The sequence below is a fragment of the Stegastes partitus genome, unplaced genomic scaffold, assembly GCF_000690725.1.
Source record: "Stegastes partitus isolate 25-593 unplaced genomic scaffold, Stegastes_partitus-1.0.2 Scaffold2473, whole genome shotgun sequence".
Lineage (NCBI taxonomy): Eukaryota > Metazoa > Chordata > Actinopteri > Pomacentridae > Stegastes > Stegastes partitus.
This window is the reverse complement of record NW_007580204.1, coordinates 25,910-42,705: the sequence shown is the minus strand read 5'-3', so window position 1 is coordinate 42,705 and position 16,796 is coordinate 25,910. Positions and strand designations below refer to the sequence as shown.

Genomic DNA, 16,796 nt, shown 5'->3' with positions numbered 1-16,796 from the left:
TTTGTTGTTGATTTATGCAAAACCTGTACTAACAATGTAGCAACACTGTAAGCAATTAAGCAATTTACTGTTATTTTGCCTGTTTTGTTAAATTACAGATAATAACTAGTAAAATCCAAGAAAAAAAAAACAATCCTGTTAATTGTTTAAAATCAGAAAATCATGCCAAAACTGCAAATAATGCCAAAAATCTTTTTGAAAACGCTCATTCATTCTCTTGCCACATTTGACTGTAAAAATGATGCTATTTTTTACCATATTTGAATCAACAAAACGTATCCTTATTTTACAGACATTTGTCATTATTTGAATGAAAAAATGTATATATTAAGGATTGAAAAATGGTAAATACGTTTTTTAAACTGCTATTTTACAGATTTGACCTGTTTTGCTAAGATGACATTTAGTAAAATCACACAAAAAAGTAATAATCTACATTTTGACTTCAGAAAAAACAGACTACAAGTGTAAATATGGTCCTAATCAAAAATCTGTATTTCTAAAGTGGTGTTTTTTTTTCTTTTTTGACGTTTGACCTTAAAGTTACACTATTGCACTGTATTTAAATCAGCTAAAAACTATCATTATTTTACATGTATTTCCATATTTTCACAGTTTGTTGCTAATGCTCAAAAAGACAGTCCATTTTATTCCTAAGAAAAAATAATGCTGAAGGATATGTGTAGTTTTTGCTGTTTGTGGTAACTAACCAATCATGTTTTGTCTGAATAACCACTATTGTTGCTGCTGCAGGAGGTTAAAAGCATATGACTCTGTGTGTAGCAGAGGAAAGTGTGAGTATAAAACATTCTATAGTGTGTTTTGCACTAAAACTGTATATTAGTGTCAGAGATTGTTGCTTTTAACTACTGAGATAAGACAATGAACATCTACAGTTTTACATGTTGTCTAATTACAGAAGCAGTGAATTGTTCCATGTTTGGTCTCATCTTATTCATGTGAGCATGAGCTCATGCAGAAATCCTGTTAATCATGTTGATAATCCTCAACACATACTGTGCTGTGTGTGGCCCACCTCTTTAAACAGAGGTGTGAATGTGCTTTCATTAGCTCATAGATACCTGCTTGTCCACTGAGGGAGTTCAGGACATGACATGTAATAAGAGAAGACACAGGCCTCCCTGAATTTTACACAAAGGCAGTCTGAGGGGGTCTCTCCTCCCTCCCTCTGCCTCAAGTCATTAGTTAGTCTCCAGCAGAAGCAGCAGTGACGGAGACATGACACCAGCACAGATTCAAGCTGTAGACAGACAGGTGAGAATAGCAGTGTTAGTAAAGGTTTGAAATGATCAGCAGCTCTGATGCGTCCATAGCAGGCAAAGTACTTTAAGTGACACATTGCAGTAATACATAAAGGGGCTTTGTCTCAAAAAAAATTGAAAAAAAAAGAAGCTACATTTTTGTTAATGCAGCAGAAAACCCATTCATTGTTCTTTGTTGATTTATTTAACTGTAAAAAACAGATATTTGCTTCCTGATTCTCTACAATCCCTTCTGGCCCGTTGGAGGAACAGGCAGACTTGAACAGGGATTCACTGACCAGCTGCAAGTGATTATTCATGGTATTATGGTCAGCCTCAATATCGTCACTGGTTTATTGTTGACCTTGAGTCAGAGGCTCTTGGGATTTCTTTAACTCTATTTTAAGAACAGGAGATTTGTTTCATCTCCCTCTCTTTTAATGATCAACACACCTTAACTTTTCTGTTTTCTGCCCCTTTTCAAACACTTTGATGGAACCATTCCACTCATCATAGTGGAAAATGAATATAATGGTAATAACTGTTAAGTTGGCTTTATTTGGTGCTAGTAATTTGACATTTTATGCAAAATACAGAGAAAGCTAAACCAAATAAATATTTAGTCTTTTCATTTAATCCCACACTGACTTTGCAAATCGACCAGGAGAACTATTTAACAGTGAATGTATTCATTTTCAAAGCATCCTCATTTTCCTTCAGTGCTGAAAGCTTTGCACAATATTCTGCATTTTTCTTCATCATGCATATTAATATAATTTAGTATAGGTGAACTTTATGTTGCTGTTGACCAGCTGAGCAATCTGTGTTATATACAATTAGATATGTTTTCTTCATTTCTTCATGAAGCCACTCAAACAAAAAGGAAGAATACAATGTTGTGCAACAGCTTGCTGAGATTTTATTAGCACTACAGGTTGTGAATAGTGATGGTTGAGGGGATCTACAGTACACAGCAGACAAAAGGTTTTCTTTAGGTTCCAAAGCTTCACTCTTCATCAAACCCTTTCTGTTGCAGCAGGGGAAGTTGGAAAGAAAGAAAGAAAAGAAGAAACAGCTGTTAAGTCTTTATATTAGTATTGCTTTAGTGCAACAAAGCAATGTATTCATGTTCAGAGCAACGTAAAGCAAAGTGTAGTACTTGACACAGCAGCATCTGTTTGTGCGAATATATGATGAGCAGAGCAGCACACAAGTAAAATGCAGCCACCAGAGGGCAGCATGTGTCAGATACAAAGTTCATGCTTCAGACCTTGGAGCCAACATCACGGCTCTTGGCTCGCATCTTGTTGACCTGGGACTCAGCGATGTCGGCTCTCTCTTCAGCCTCATCCAGCTCATGCTGCAGCTTACGGAACTTGCCAAGATGAACATTGGCCTGTTCCTCCTGTTTAAAGTAAATAAAAACAAACATAAGCTGGCAGAGGAAGAAGCCACATGAAGACTTAACTTAACACGTCACCACACTTACAGCCTCCTCAGAAGATCTCTTGTAGGCTTTAACTTTCAGCTGCAACTTATCTACCAGATCTTGGAGTCGGGCAATATTCTTGCGATCTTCCTCAGTCTGTGGAAACCGAAGACGAGATTACAAACTTGTTTCCTCTAAAAAACCTTTAACCACACCTGTATATTAAAGGAGCTATATGCGTGCACTTCCCTTTTTTTTTATTAAATTACAAACAATAACTAGAATAATCACAAAAAAGTAATGATTTACATGTTGACTGTAAAAAAAAAAATATAGAAATAACTTTTTTTTTTTAAGCCAAAACTGTAAACTGTAAACAATGTACACATCAAAACCTGAAAGTGGTCATTTTTTCTTTTACAACATTTGATAAGAAAAATTACAACATCACACTATATTTTACTAGATTTAAATCAGCCTTAGCTACATATAACAGATATCTGCAGAAAAAATATGTATATTGACTATTTCAACCTCTAACCTATGTATGCAAGTGGGTTTGTTTATTTTTTACTTTTTTCATTTAGCAGTTTTTCAGTGTTTTCACAGTTTTTGAATGTTACAATATCCCACCGTTTTAAGATGTATTTTTTAACCAGTGCTCTTTCTTTTTTAGAGTCTACCACAAACCTGATAGGTAAGCTCCTTGATGCGACGCTCGTATTTACGAACTCCCTTCACAGCCTCACTGCTTTTCTTCTGCTCCGCCTCCACCTCATTTTCCAGCTCCTTCACCTGGTCAGGGACAAGAAATTTGCAGATAGTGTTCTCAAGAACTTACTCAACCTATTTGTTGCCAAAATACAACAGAAATCACAAATAGAAAATAAACTCACCCTGGCCTCCAGCTTCTGCACCTGCTTCTTTCCTCCCTTCATGGCGATCTGTTCAGCTTCATCCAGACGGTGCTGCAGGTCTTTGATGGTTTGCTCCATGTTCTTCTTCATACGCTCCAGGTGAGCGCTGGTGTCCTGCTCTTTCTTCAGCTCCTCTGCCATCATGGCTGCATCAGTAATGGCCTTTTTTGCCTTCTCTTCAGCATTTCTGCACTCCTGCACTGCCTCCTCCACTTCAGTTTGAAGCTGGGATGTATCAGCCTCCAGCTTCTTCTTCTGATTTATCAGGCTGGTGTTCTTTATAGAGTGAAGACAATTATGTCATACAATATATGATAGCTCAGTAGTTTTTAAAAATACAGTAATTGTGAGGGATGCCCCAGTCATTTTTTTTGTTGTTGTTGTTGTTGTTGTTTTTCTGCCCCAATCCGATCCAGGTCATTTACTATTTAGTGTGTGCCTATACCTGATGTAATTTTCCTACACACACTTCAAGTAGTGTAGATGAGCTGTAGTACCTGGAACCTCTTACTGTTTAATAATGTAGCCAGAGGAGGCGGGCATGTTTGCATGCAGAGAGCATCATGGGGGTTTAGCTAGTAAAGGGGCACGATGACAAAGTTTTCTGTAAAGCTTAATGATTCCAGCGCACACGTATTAAACCTAACCAGGATTGATTAGCACATTATTTCTGTGTCACCGTGGAATATGTAATGGCTGGTCTCTCATCCTATAGCATCGTCAGCACTTGACCACTAAAAAGTGTGTTGGGTCAGTTATTGATTGATAGTGCTGCACATTTAAAGGTGCCTTGATTGGCCCTGATCCCTGTCTAAGAATTGAACTTAAGACATCCATAGCATTTGTACATTTAGCACTGGCCATACCTGTGAGTGCAGTAGCTGCACCCGCTCAGTGACATCCAGCAGCTCTTGTTCAGCAAGTTTGCGACCTCTCTCAGTTTGCTCCAGAGCAGCTCTGAGTTCCTCCAGTTCAGCCTGAAGCAGGTTGTTGCGTCTCTCAACAATGGCGATGTTCTCTCTGAGATCATCATTAGCTCGCAGAGAGTCGTCAAGCTGGAGCTGAGCATCCTGAAAGATTTGTAGGTTCTCCGGTTATTAAGATGCCGTAATGAAGATGGCAAAATGGAAAACAAAGACTTTTTATTACTTTCAGATGTGCATGGGTGGCCTTTAGTTGTTTCTGGGCCTCAGCCGCCTGTCTGTTGGCCTGGCTCAGCTGGATCTCCATCTCATTGAGGTCTCCTTCCATCTTCTTCTTCAAACGCAGAGCCTCATTCCTGCTGCGAGTCTCAGCCTCAAGAGAGCTCTGCAGGGTCTCAATGGCTCTCTGCAGGTTCCTCTTGCTCTGCTCCATCTCCTCATCTTTCTCAGCCAGTTTGCGCTCCATGTCAGCCTTGATCTGGTTTAACTCAAGCTGGGCTCTGAGAATCTTGCCTTCCTCATGCTCAAGAGAACCCTAAGATGGACAAGAATTTATCAAACATAATCCATTTTCCACTATTCTCTAAATTTCAGTTACCTTGTTACACTTCACATATACATGTGTGAGAAATTGAGGCTTTAGAATTTTAGACGTACCTCTGCCTCCTCTAGGGCAGACTGAATGTCACTCTTTTCTTGCTCCATCTGCTTACGGACCTTCTCCAACTCATGAATGGTTTTCCCGCCCTCACCAAGTTGCTCAGTGAGATCAGAAATTTCCTCTGTGTATGAAAGAGGTTATATGAAATTGGCTTTTTAGATACCTGAGATGTGTAGGTGTTGCTTATATACATTTACTGATATGTTACCCTGAAGATTCTTGTTCTCTCTCTTCAAGGTCTCCAGATGATCCAGAGACTCTTCATAGGAGTTCTTCAGTTTGAAGAGCTCGGTGCTCAAAGACCTGGCCTCTTTCTGGGAGCTCTCCAGCTCACACTGACACTCCTCATATTTCTGCTTCCATTCAGACAGGACCTAGATTTTGAAATACAATTTGTAAAATTTCAAATTAAAACAACCACGTTCAGCTCTGTCCCTTTCAAAGAGCATCTACTTGTAGTTGCATTGTTATAGCAGTGTTTAAAAAAGTTGTATATACAAATGTTTCTTCAGTGTCTAATTCATTACTAGTCTGTGTAGCCCCATGATGTTATATAGGTAGCTATCCAATTTACTGATGTTTCAAATGCATCTTTCTAAGGAGGTAAAGAATTCAAAACATAATAAGCCAGATTTAATTAAGTATAATGTATTTGCAGTTTTTAGACAATGAAAGAACAGCATACCTTGTCAAAGTTTCTTTGCTTCTTGTCCAGAGCAGCAGCAGCAGCATTTGACCTCTCTACATCCACCATGAGATCTTCAATCTCATTCTGCAGTCGGTGTTTGGTCTTCTCCAGAGAGGAACATTTAGCATTCACTGCCTCAACAGCCTCCTCAGCCTCCTGCAGACGCTGAGCCAGCTTCTTTCTAAAAATGAAAGGAAGGTATAATCCACTTTATACCTTGGTTCTAATACTATGAGAAGGAGATAGAAGTGGGGATGAAATGCAACAAGGGTTCCTTTCTTTTGTTTGTTGGAAATAGTGACCTTACACAGCTATACACTCACATTCACTTCCCTGCATAGATCAGTTTTTTTGGTTCGTCCCTTGTCTTGTCCTCTCAGCCTTGCAACTTGAAAGCTGCTTCCCTCATCAACTATGATCAGTGAGAGCCAATGACACATGTAAGAGTATACAAGGTAAGTATGTAGTTGGCTGGAAACTAAACCTGGAACTAAAGTGTTTTGTTTGAATGTGAAAGCTGAGACACACCAGACCACACCAGACCAGGAGTGATTGAGTTGGTGAAAAAGTGGGACAGAAATACATCATTTACCTGCGTGGTAAAACCACTGAACGAGTTGGTTAACAAAGTCAAATGAGCGTGTGTCAAGAAAAAGTCCTTTCGTCAATCATTCACCCACCATTCTCTTCATCTTATTATCTTATATGATATTTTCGATTCATGTTCTTGTATGTGGTGGACTCACTTTGCCTCTTCCAGTTCCTCAGTCCTCTGGATGGCATCAGTTTCGTACTTAGTTCTCCACTGAGCCACCTCAGAGTTGGCCTTGGACATGCTACGCTGTAGTTCAGCCTTGGCCTCCTGCTCCTCCTCATACTGCTCCCTGAGCAGGTCACAGTCGTGACGAGAAGACTGCACTGCATGGGCTAATGCATTCTTGGCCTGAAAACATAACGATTGTGCAGCTATTGTTCTTGGAGATGTAACTATTTTTAAGATGTAAAGTTAAACTAATACATTCCATCTTTCATACCTTTATTTCCTCCTCAAGTTGTCTTTTCAGATCTTCAAGTTGTTGGGTATAGGAATTCTTTCCTCTGGTCAGCTGAGAAATGAGAGATTCTTTTTCCTCCATCTGTCTTGAAAACTCATCTGAAGAGGCAAAAGTTAGGTTTCAGAATTACATAGTTCAACACTGAACACATTTGGTATTTAAATTGAAAAGAAGCATTTTACTAACTATTCTCAGCTTGAAGCTTGGCTTTCTGCGTGGTGAAGTCATTCAGGGACCTTTGGTGTTCATCACACTTATTCCTGTATTCATTCATTTGATCCTCAAACGTTCTGCAGGTCTTTTCCAAGGTGGTCTTCAAAAGAAATATATCTAGTTCACAGGCTGTGTTTACCACTGTCTAGGTATTAGACTGTCATCATACAAAAAGCTCCCAGACTGTCAACATACCTTATGTTTCACGATTTGTTCCATACTGGAGACGACATCATCCAGTTCCAGTCTGAGCTCACTCTTCTCCTTCTCCAGCTTCTGCTTGACTCTCTGCAGGTTGTCAATCTGCTCTCCCAGGTCAGCAACGCTGTCGGCCTGTTTCTTCCTGAGTGTGGCAGCGGTGGCTTCATGCAGCAGAGTGGCCTCTTCGAGGTCTCTGCGGAGTTTCTGGAACTCAGCCTCCCTCTTCTTGTTCATCTCTATCTGGGAAACTGTTGCTCCTCCAGCCTCCTCCAGCCTCTCACTGATCTCCTCCAGCTCTCTGGCCAAGTCTGCTCTCTGCTTCTCCACCTTGGCTCGAGTAGCTCGCTCTGCTTCCAGCTCTTCCTCCAGCTCTTCTACACGGGCCTAGTGTTAATTCAAGCAACATGTTTAACAGTGTCAACACTTTGGCATATTTGTAACGTTCTTTTAAACCAAATGCTGCACATTTTTTTACCTGCAGCTCTTTGAGCTTCTTCTGGAGTTGACTGATTATGGCCTGTTCATCTTCAATCTTGCTGTTCAGCTGGTTGATCTCAAAATCCTTCCTGCAGCATTTTGTCATGTCAGTTTTGGCAAATGAAAAGAGTGTACACAGTATTTAATGACTATACTGACTTATGAATTAGTACTTTTTCAGACGCTCCTCCAGCTGTTGCTTGTCATTTTCAAGATCCATTACAGACTCCTGGGTCAACTTTAAGTCTCCCTCCAGCTTTCTCTTAGCTCTCTCAAGGTCCATTCGAACCTTCTTCTCTTGCTCAAGAGATCCTTCAAGCTTAAGGTAAATACATGTTAATACAGCATTTGTGAGTTGTTTAAGTATGAATAGTTAGCAGTATCATTGAAATAGTAAAGTTTTAAAAAGTAAAAGTTTTACATCATCCACTTGCTGCTCCAACTTAGCCTTGAGCTTGGTCAGAGTGTTGACTTTGTCCTCTTCACTCTGCAGGTCATCCAGCGTTTGCTGATGAGCCTCCTGTAAGGCTTTCTTCTCCTTGGTCAACTTAGCAATGATTTCATCCAAAGCAGCCATCTCCTCAGTCAGGTTCTTCACCTGTGATGAATGAAAACATAAATTAATGGATGCCCCATTAGGACAATAAAAAAAAAATGCTCGTTAGTTGGTTTTCATACCTTGTTCTCGGTGGCATGCTTCTCTTTCTCTACTTTTGCCAGAGTTAACTCTAAGTCATCAATGTCTTTCTTTAACTCAGAGCACTCATCTTCCAGTTTCCTCTTCTTCGCCGTCAGTTCAGCATTCATCTCCTCCTCATCCTCTAATCTTTCTGTCAGCTCTTTGGCTTTTGCCTCCAGCTGGATTTTGTTTTTGATCAGCCCCTCACATCTTTCCTCAGCATCACAGAGATTATCTTGCTCCTGCAAACATTTAATCCCATTAGCACATACTGTACCTTAATGATGTGTTCAGGGGACAAATGGAAGCAACAATGCCATTCTTACTGCTTGAACTTGGAGCTGCAGGTCGTTCTTCTCTTGGAGAAGTGAGACCATTTTCTCCTCTAGTTCTTTTCTACGAGCTTCAGATTTTGCATAAGCTTCTTTCAGCTTCAGGAATTCTTCCTTCATGTTGGCCATCTCCTTTTCTGCCTCAGCAGATCTCAGCAGAGGTTTGATCTTGAAGTACAGCTTCATCCAGGGCCAATTCTTGACCCCCATGAATGAACGGACATTCCACTGGATTACTAGCAGAGCATCTCTAAAAGATTTTAAGATAAAAAGGATACATTTAAAAATAAAATCACAAACCAGTCAACGTTGAATGTTTAATTAGCAATAAAAGATACCTGCGCTCCACCATCTTCTGATACTCGATACGAGACAAAAGACCACGGGATCTGGCTTGAATAGCTGTGATGATTTTGGAGAGACGTTCATCTCGCATCTCCTCAAGCAGACCCAGCAATCCAGCCTTGAAGAACACCTAACAGCAATGGATTTTACATTTTTGTCATCTAGTTCATCTGCAAGGATCATGTATGACTTTTGCTGATCACAGAAGCTTCAGAGTATACCTTAGTGTGTCCAAACTTGTATTGATTGTGATCAATATCCAGAGACCCAAGAAGTTTTTCAGCTCCCTTCCTGCTGTCAATGAATTGGCCCTCAGGTATGGCAGCAGGATTCAGGATGCGATATCTAAAACATCACAAAGTAGAAACATCTGGGAGTAAAATTTCAAAACATGGTGGGAATCATACAGTACATGACCTCACTGATACAAACCTCTGTTTGAAGTCTCCATACAGGATCCTGTTGGGAAAGCCCTTTCTACAGATCCTGATGCCTTCCAGCACACCGTTACAGCGCAGCTGGTGCATCACCAGAGGGTTCTCCATGGCCCCAGGAGTCTTGGTCTCGTTGGGGATGATGCAGCGCACAAAGTGAGGGTGAGTAGACCTCAAGTTGGTCATCAGCTTGTTCAGGTTCTCCTTTAATATGGCCAAGCAAACATATGTAAATACTGGTTGTGCATGATGCATGTACAAAATACTGTATCCACGGTAATAAACAGGCATAATATACATTACCCTATGAAGTGCTGACACAGTCTGAAATGATGATCCCTTCTTTTTCTTTTCTTTTTTACCTTCAGTACCTTCAGACATGGCTGTTGAGAAAAATGTGTAATGTTAGAACTGCACAAAAAATGTACTGTAGCTTCCAAACTTCACATTCGCAACAACATACCTGAATCAGCTCCAGCATAGTTTGCAAAGAGTAAAGACAACAGCTTTAGTGTTGACTTCTGGTACAATCCAACAACAGTCTCATTCAGAGGATCCTTGTTCTTCACCAGCCAGTTGTTGATATTATAATCAACAGTTCCAGCATAGTGAACCAGGGCAAAATGGGCCTCTGGTTTGCCTTTGACAATTCTGGGCTTCTGGAAGTTGTTGGATTTCCCCAGGTGGTTGTCATAGAGCTTAGCTTTGAAGGTGGTGTCACTGGCTTTGGGGAACATGCACTCCTCTTCAAGGATGGACATGATACCCATGGGCTGAGGAGGAAAATATGAGTGGTTTAAAACAAACAAACAAAAAAAACATATTTATTTGCATTTGAACATGTAAAAGTTGAATCTTTTACCTTTTCAATCAGGTCGATACAGGCCTGCAGATCCATACCAAAGTCTATGAAAGTCCATTCAATGCCCTCTTTCTTGTACTCTTCCTGCTCCAGCACGAACATGTGGTGGTTGAAAAACTGTTGCAGCTTCTCATTGGTGAAGTTGATGCACAGCTGCTCAAAGGTGTTGAACTGTAACGAAATGGACACCAGTGTGACCGCGATTTATCATTTCTGCTTAAACCTAATAGATTATATTCTTTTGAAACTCACATCAAAGATCTCAAATCCTGCGATGTCCAACACACCAATGAAGTACTGGCGGGGCTGTTTGGTCTCCAGTGACTGGTTGATTCTTATTACCATCCACAGGAACATCTTTTCATAAACAGCTTTGGATAGAGCACCAACAGCATAATTCACCTGTGGAATGAGCATAGAAACAAATACAAAAGAATACAGTTTGTGTAATAATAATAATAATAAGAAGAAGAAGAAGAAGAAGAAGAAAACGTGTGTTGGATGAGTAGCATCTGTGGAATCTGTGCTATTACAAAGGAGTTGTAACAAAGTCGAGGCTCATCCACGGTACTTTTTCCCAAGCCCAAAGATGACTAATTGCTCAATTTGTTAAACGGAGAAGCTTTTACACACATTGCTTTTAGTGTGAGCCCCTTTATTATTGATTTTCCAAGCAAATTGTGAAGCATGAGCTTGAAGTTCGAGTAAAACCGTTGCTATCTGTAGCAGGGATTTGCACATGCAAATTTACATACAGAAGAAGGTTAATACCACAAAGGGCAAGAAGGAGCACAGTGATGTGTTCCTGTATTATATACAGAGCATTTAGATAACAAGTATTATTATTTCCTTATTCTCTCACCTGGGCAACGTTTTGTCCCTTGGTGACCCACTCGTTTCCTACTTTGACTCTTGGGTGACAGAGACCTTTGATGAGGTCAGCAGAGTTCAGGCCCATCAGATAAGCTACTTTGTCAGCATCTGTGGAGAAAGAAAGTGAATGTCATTAAACTCTGTGGGTTGATTCTGAGCCGGTCTGACAAACAAAGCCACACTTCACCTTCAGTGCCATCAGCCTCGGCCTGCTCCTCTCGCTGTTTCTGCTTGAATTTCATATTGCCATGGTGCATGATGGCACCAGTCAGCTTGTACACAGAGTTCTTTTCCTCTTGTGTAAAGCCCAGCACATCGAAGGCACTCTGTGGAAGAACCAACACAACCATCTCAACATCCCCTCAGATAGTTGCACTTTGGGAAACTTGGAAGAAATACTTGGAATCCTTAATTGCTACTAAACAGTGCTCTTATTAGAGGACCTCGTTCATAATGTCTAATTTACAGTTTAATGTAAAATTGCGAAACAGGGAATGAATAAGAGCCTGACATCTGTTGCCATCAGTTCATCTGCATCATCAATGGAGGCCACTTGGGTTTCCCCCTGAGAGATGAAGGCATAGTCATAGGGATTATTTGAGATCAACAGCATCTCTGCAGGACACACACAGGAAATGAGACAAAGTCAGACATATGCCTTGTGTTTTGTGTTTTACGTTTTCACAAAGGAATCGATGCCTGTACTAACCCAGAAGTTCAGGCTTTTTGTTGGATAGAATCTGGTAGAAAATGTGGTAATCTCTCTCAGCCTTGAGCTGGAAGATTACACGAGACTTCTCCAGAAGGTCTGACACGTACAAGAGAGAAGACATCAGCACGTTAAATTACGTTACAAAACCCAAATAATGAAAGTATAAAAAGGGTGTTGTTCTTACATGTTTCGATGTCAGCAGAGGCTAGCTTTCCTCTGGTATCAAAATGAATTCTGATGAATTTACCCTAAAAGGATAAAGTTAGCATATAAAAATACCTTAATATATCTGCTCCTGCTCTTCATCGTGTTTTCATGGGAGCTGGATACATAATATTCTCAGTTCAGTCACACAAATGTTGGACACTCACAAATCTGGAGGAGTTGTCATTCCTGATGGTCTTGGCGTTACCAAAGGCCTCCAGAGCAGGGTTAGCCTGAATGATTTGATCCTCCAGGGTGCCCTGTCAGAGGAACAGTGCGTTTACTTAACCTGTAATCTATATTTAAAGCTACAGAAAGAAACTTTAGCAGCCTCTGGTGGAATCAAGTAATATTTTTTTCTGGTTTTAAAATTTGAAGTTTTTTACTGACAAATTATGTAACACAGGTGCCACTAAAAGTTAAAAAAAAAAAAAAAACAGAAAGGAGTTTAAACCATTTATGGTGACTCTGTCAGCAAACAATATTTCTACTCTGTTCCAACATCTCCCTAATTTGATAGAGCTTCTGTACCTTGTCCTTGGCAGCGAGGTCTTTCTTTATGCTTCCAGCTGCAATACTTGCAAAATACTGGATTACTCGTTTTGTGTTGACTGTCTTTCCTGCACCAGATTCTCCACTGCAATTGCAAAGTCACTGATATATAACTGTGGTATAATACAGGATAAGATTTTATTTCAGATGCTTTTATTGTATAAAGTAATACATACGTAATCAGAATTGACTGGTTTTCACGGTCTGCAAGAAAACAAATTTGCAGAGAGTTTGTTGGTACACAATTTGTGAGACATGCCCAAAATAGCATCTATGTTATCAATCCGTACCTGCCAGCATGTACTGGTAGGCATTGTCAGAGATGGAGAAGATGTGAGGAGGAGCTTCACTCCTCTTCTTTCCTCTGTAGGCAACAACCACCTCTTGGTTGTAGACTGGCAGCCACTTGTAGGGGTTGACAGTCACACAGAACAGCCCTGAGTAGGTCTGAGAATACAAAGAAAATCAATGATCATTATAGCATCAGTCCTTTGCTATTTATTAGTAAGAACTTTATGTTTTGATATATGGTTGATTTTGGATGCATTTTTCTCATTCTTGATTTATAATTACTGTACTTTGATTTCATTATTATTTCTATGTTCACATCTTACACACAAAAGCAACTGGTCAAATAAGAATACTATTTCATCGTATCTGTATGGGTTTTGTCTTGAGAATTGTTGAACACAGTTTGTGTTTATAGAATTAGACTTTTTTACTGCATACAGTAGAGTTTACTGTTTTGGGTCATTCTATCTTCAAATAATTATTTTTTTTAGAACAATTTCTGCTTGACCATCTCTGACTTACCTAAACATTCTTGGAGAATAAAATATTTATAATTATAAAGTTATTTGTGAAACTTTAGCTCAATATATCAAATGCTTCCCAAGGTTGTTTTTTTTTTTTTAATTGCCTGTCGACCCGCTTTCCACTTTCACTGTCTTTTATGTTTGAACGACAATATCTTAGTAACTATTAGAGATAATTTTTTTTTTTTTTTTTTTATTGCCTGTCGACCCACTTTCCACTTTCACTGTCTTTTATGTTTGAACGACAATATCTTAGTAACTATTAGAGATAAAAGCCTGACATTTTGTCATTATTTATTTAGAATCTGAAACTGTAACACTGGAAAAGTAGATGAGATCATCTCTGTTTATGGGTGAGTTGAAATATGAAAATAATGAATTACCTAAAAATTACAGTTAATTTTCTGAACAACATGCAGTTACGTGCTAAAACATATAGCATACTTTGAATTTTTGAACTACTTGTCCACAATTGCAGATTAGGAATCACTGGCAGGATTTTGTCTTTAATAGTTCCTGAGATGTTGTCGTTGAAGCACAGCCTCAAATATCAATATTTGACGAAATGTGCTGAAAGCGGATCAACAAAGATTTTTTTATTTTAAGTTTATCTCAGAGAGCATGTGATATATTCTAAAATTTCACAGATACCATTTTATATATCCATAGTTTTAAGTAAATCAGAGGTGGTCGAGCAGAGGGCCCCTGATGATTTGAGATGAAGTAACTGTATTTAGGTTCACAGCTTACTCACGTAGATCATCCATGCTGCATAACGCTCTTTGAGGTTAAACAGCACAGCTGGTTCATGCAGGAAGGTCAACATGGCCATGTCTTCAATCTTGTCAAACTTTGGAGGATTCTGTTGCAGAACATCAGAGTCTTTGACAGTCACAGTCTGGAAGGAAGAACATTGAATATGGTGTTCGGATTAACATGTGATGGTAGCATAAATATTACCAGTGTTATTCTGAGTGAGTAAACAAAGCCATTAGGTTCTGTTGTTGCTCGTGCTACCTGTGTATGATCGTGTTATTGTCAGCATTGCTTGCTTATCATTAAGAAGCATGCCGCACATTGTTATTGCCAGATGGCAGCAGTGCCTCGTTTCATCACTCAGCTGCTCAGTGTTGTGACACTGTGAGACACTTTAATTGCAGGAGTCCAAAGACTCCCATTTGAACTTGTATTTACACTCACTCAAGGATAGACGTTTTAAATCACACACAGATTTACACTCAGATTAACACTCGTTCCCAGACATGGCTCACATAGACATGAACTGTTTCCCGTGCTGTAACTGACCCTGCCGACTGAAGTGACCCTGGTTATGAAAATGACCAAATGGATTCACTTACCATTCTGGCACACTGAAGAATGACGTAGAACAGGCTCTGGATTTGACAGTGCTTACCCTTTGCCTAACTGCCTTTTCCTTGTAAATTAATTCACTCATACATTTGGGAGTCTTGCATAACGGCCAGTTTTCAAACTTTGTCGTCAACTTGCCTTGTTCTTCTGCTTATGCTCAGATTATTGGATTTGCAGTATTTCAGCAGTGCATGCTTACTTTTGTCATGTTAACATGTTAAGATTAGGCTTCACGCAGATAGTAATTTTATCATTTTAAGTACAGTAAAAACATATTATGTCATTTTAATTTTAAATAGTAAAAAGTACCCACTGACCTTCCCATTCTGTGTCTCTACAATGGCCTTGTCTCCTTCTCTGCTGGTGATGGTTGCCTTCACAAACTCTTCTACTGGATCCGGGACAAAACATTCCTTCTTTATGTCGAAAGGACGTGTGGAGGCCTCCATACGCTCCCTGTCTGACTTCCTCAGGTACGGGGCCGCCGCACCAAACACAGACATCTCTGCGTCCCCCATGGCTGTACTGATGTACACACACAGATGAATAAAACTTCACTCTGTCTGTCTCTGATACAAAATCTTTATTACATAGCCATATCATGCCGGCCTGTAACTCTAGTATAAATTGCCATGAAATCTGTAAGAAATAGGAATTTACCAGTAGGTTCAGCTCAGATGACTCAGATGTGCTCTCAACCTTATTTGTATAAATCAGTGATTGACCTGCAGTGGGCAGAGAAAAATATGAAGCAATTGTAAAATGCTCAAATTAGCTAAAATGACAAGTCTCTTTAGAGAGAACTTGTCTTACCTGGTAAATAACAAATGCCAAAACTTATCTATTGAAGGCATTTTAATTACAGTTGGAAACATCGTGCCTTGTCATTTATACTACCCCTGAGTTAGTTGTTTTATTGTTAAATTAGATCATATTTAAGCCTGTTTACCCTAAGTTCAGACAATGAAAAACATAGTATGAAAAACAGACTGCAGAATGCAACCACAGACTCACAGAGGCCAGGAATCAGCTGTTGGAGGTTATTAAAGATTCACTTAGTATCTAATGCATCTTTTTTTCTAATTTATTTTACTCCTTCCTCCTTCCTTTAGAAATGTTATGATTTATATCTTTGTCTAAAGAAACATCAAAGCTCATATACGTTAATGAGATGAATCAGCATCTACTTGCAGTGAGAAGAGAAAAATATTGTGAAGTGCCCAAATTAGCTAACTCACATCAACATTAGTTGAAATGGATAGTCTCTTGTTTAAGGAGAATTTGTAAAATGTTAAAACGCATCCGTTAAAGGTTGGCAACATCTTGTGTAATTTATATCACCCCTGTGTTAGGTACGTTTTATTGTTAAATAAGATCATACATAAACACGTTTATCTTAAGTTCAGAGAGTGGAAAAATATAGTATGAAAAAGAGCATGAATGCAGAATCAGACTTACAGAGGCCAGGTGAAGAGGAAGCAGCTGCTGGACCTGCAGCAGAGGCTGGGATCAAATATATAACCCCAGATAACCCTGCCTTACAAGGCCAAGGGCACCACCCTGACCTGCTAACAAAAACACACACTCACACACACATTATCATCATCAGGTACACTGCTTCCACACATGCCACTGTGATCTCGCACGCACGCACCCACCCACACACCCACACGCACACACACACACACACACACACACACACACACACACACACACACGCACACACACACTGTGTAATTGGCATCATTCTCATCACTTATGACAGGGCTCTGTGATGATGTCTGGCTGCCC

General features: G+C 39.7%; 1 protein-coding gene across 2 annotated transcripts; it reads right to left on the bottom strand.

Moving 5' to 3' along the window:
• Positions 1-2,158: 2,158 nt before the first annotated feature.
• LOC103375112 (myosin-7-like) lies at positions 2,159-16,492 on the bottom strand. Of its 2 annotated transcripts, none has more exons than XM_008305315.1 (39): positions 16,464-16,492; positions 15,666-15,730; positions 15,323-15,530; positions 14,389-14,532; positions 13,110-13,266; positions 12,996-13,023; positions 12,799-12,904; positions 12,435-12,527; positions 12,248-12,311; positions 12,061-12,159; positions 11,863-11,966; positions 11,539-11,677; positions 11,341-11,459; positions 10,731-10,880; positions 10,479-10,649; positions 10,080-10,389; positions 9,920-9,999; positions 9,615-9,820; positions 9,404-9,527; positions 9,176-9,312; positions 8,832-9,087; positions 8,505-8,747; positions 8,248-8,424; positions 8,000-8,145; positions 7,825-7,915; positions 7,344-7,733; positions 7,122-7,248; positions 6,915-7,033; positions 6,627-6,823; positions 5,878-6,061; positions 5,401-5,566; positions 5,189-5,313; positions 4,758-5,066; positions 4,475-4,678; positions 3,588-3,884; positions 3,382-3,486; positions 2,752-2,847; positions 2,533-2,667; positions 2,159-2,292 (listed from the first exon to the last, which is right to left on the bottom strand). In XM_008305315.1, the coding sequence occupies exons 3-39, from the start codon at positions 15,521-15,523 to the stop codon at positions 2,269-2,271; spliced, it is 5,823 nt and encodes a 1,940-aa protein (XP_008303537.1). In that variant the 5' UTR covers positions 15,524-15,530; positions 15,666-15,730; positions 16,464-16,492; the 3' UTR covers positions 2,159-2,268. The 2 variants fall into 2 exon arrangements, with proteins under 2 accessions (XP_008303537.1, XP_008303539.1); XM_008305317.1 differs by having other exon boundaries at positions 2,159-2,289; positions 16,464-16,491.
• Between the last annotated feature and the right edge of the window lie 304 nt (positions 16,493-16,796).

Excerpts from the sequence above, each read along its gene's own strand:
- LOC103375112 (XM_008305315.1), bottom strand. The coding sequence starts at position 15,523 with ATGGGGGACGCAGAGATGTCTGTGTTTGGTGCGGCGGCCCCGTACCTG. Across the intron at positions 10,650-10,730 it reads CAGGATTTGAGATCTTTGAT|TTCAACACCTTTGAGCAGCT; the intron begins GTGAGTTTCAAA and ends ATTTCGTTACAG. Across the intron at positions 9,313-9,403 it reads ACAAGTTTGGACACACTAAG|GTGTTCTTCAAGGCTGGATT; the intron begins GTATACTCTGAA and ends CATTGCTGTTAG.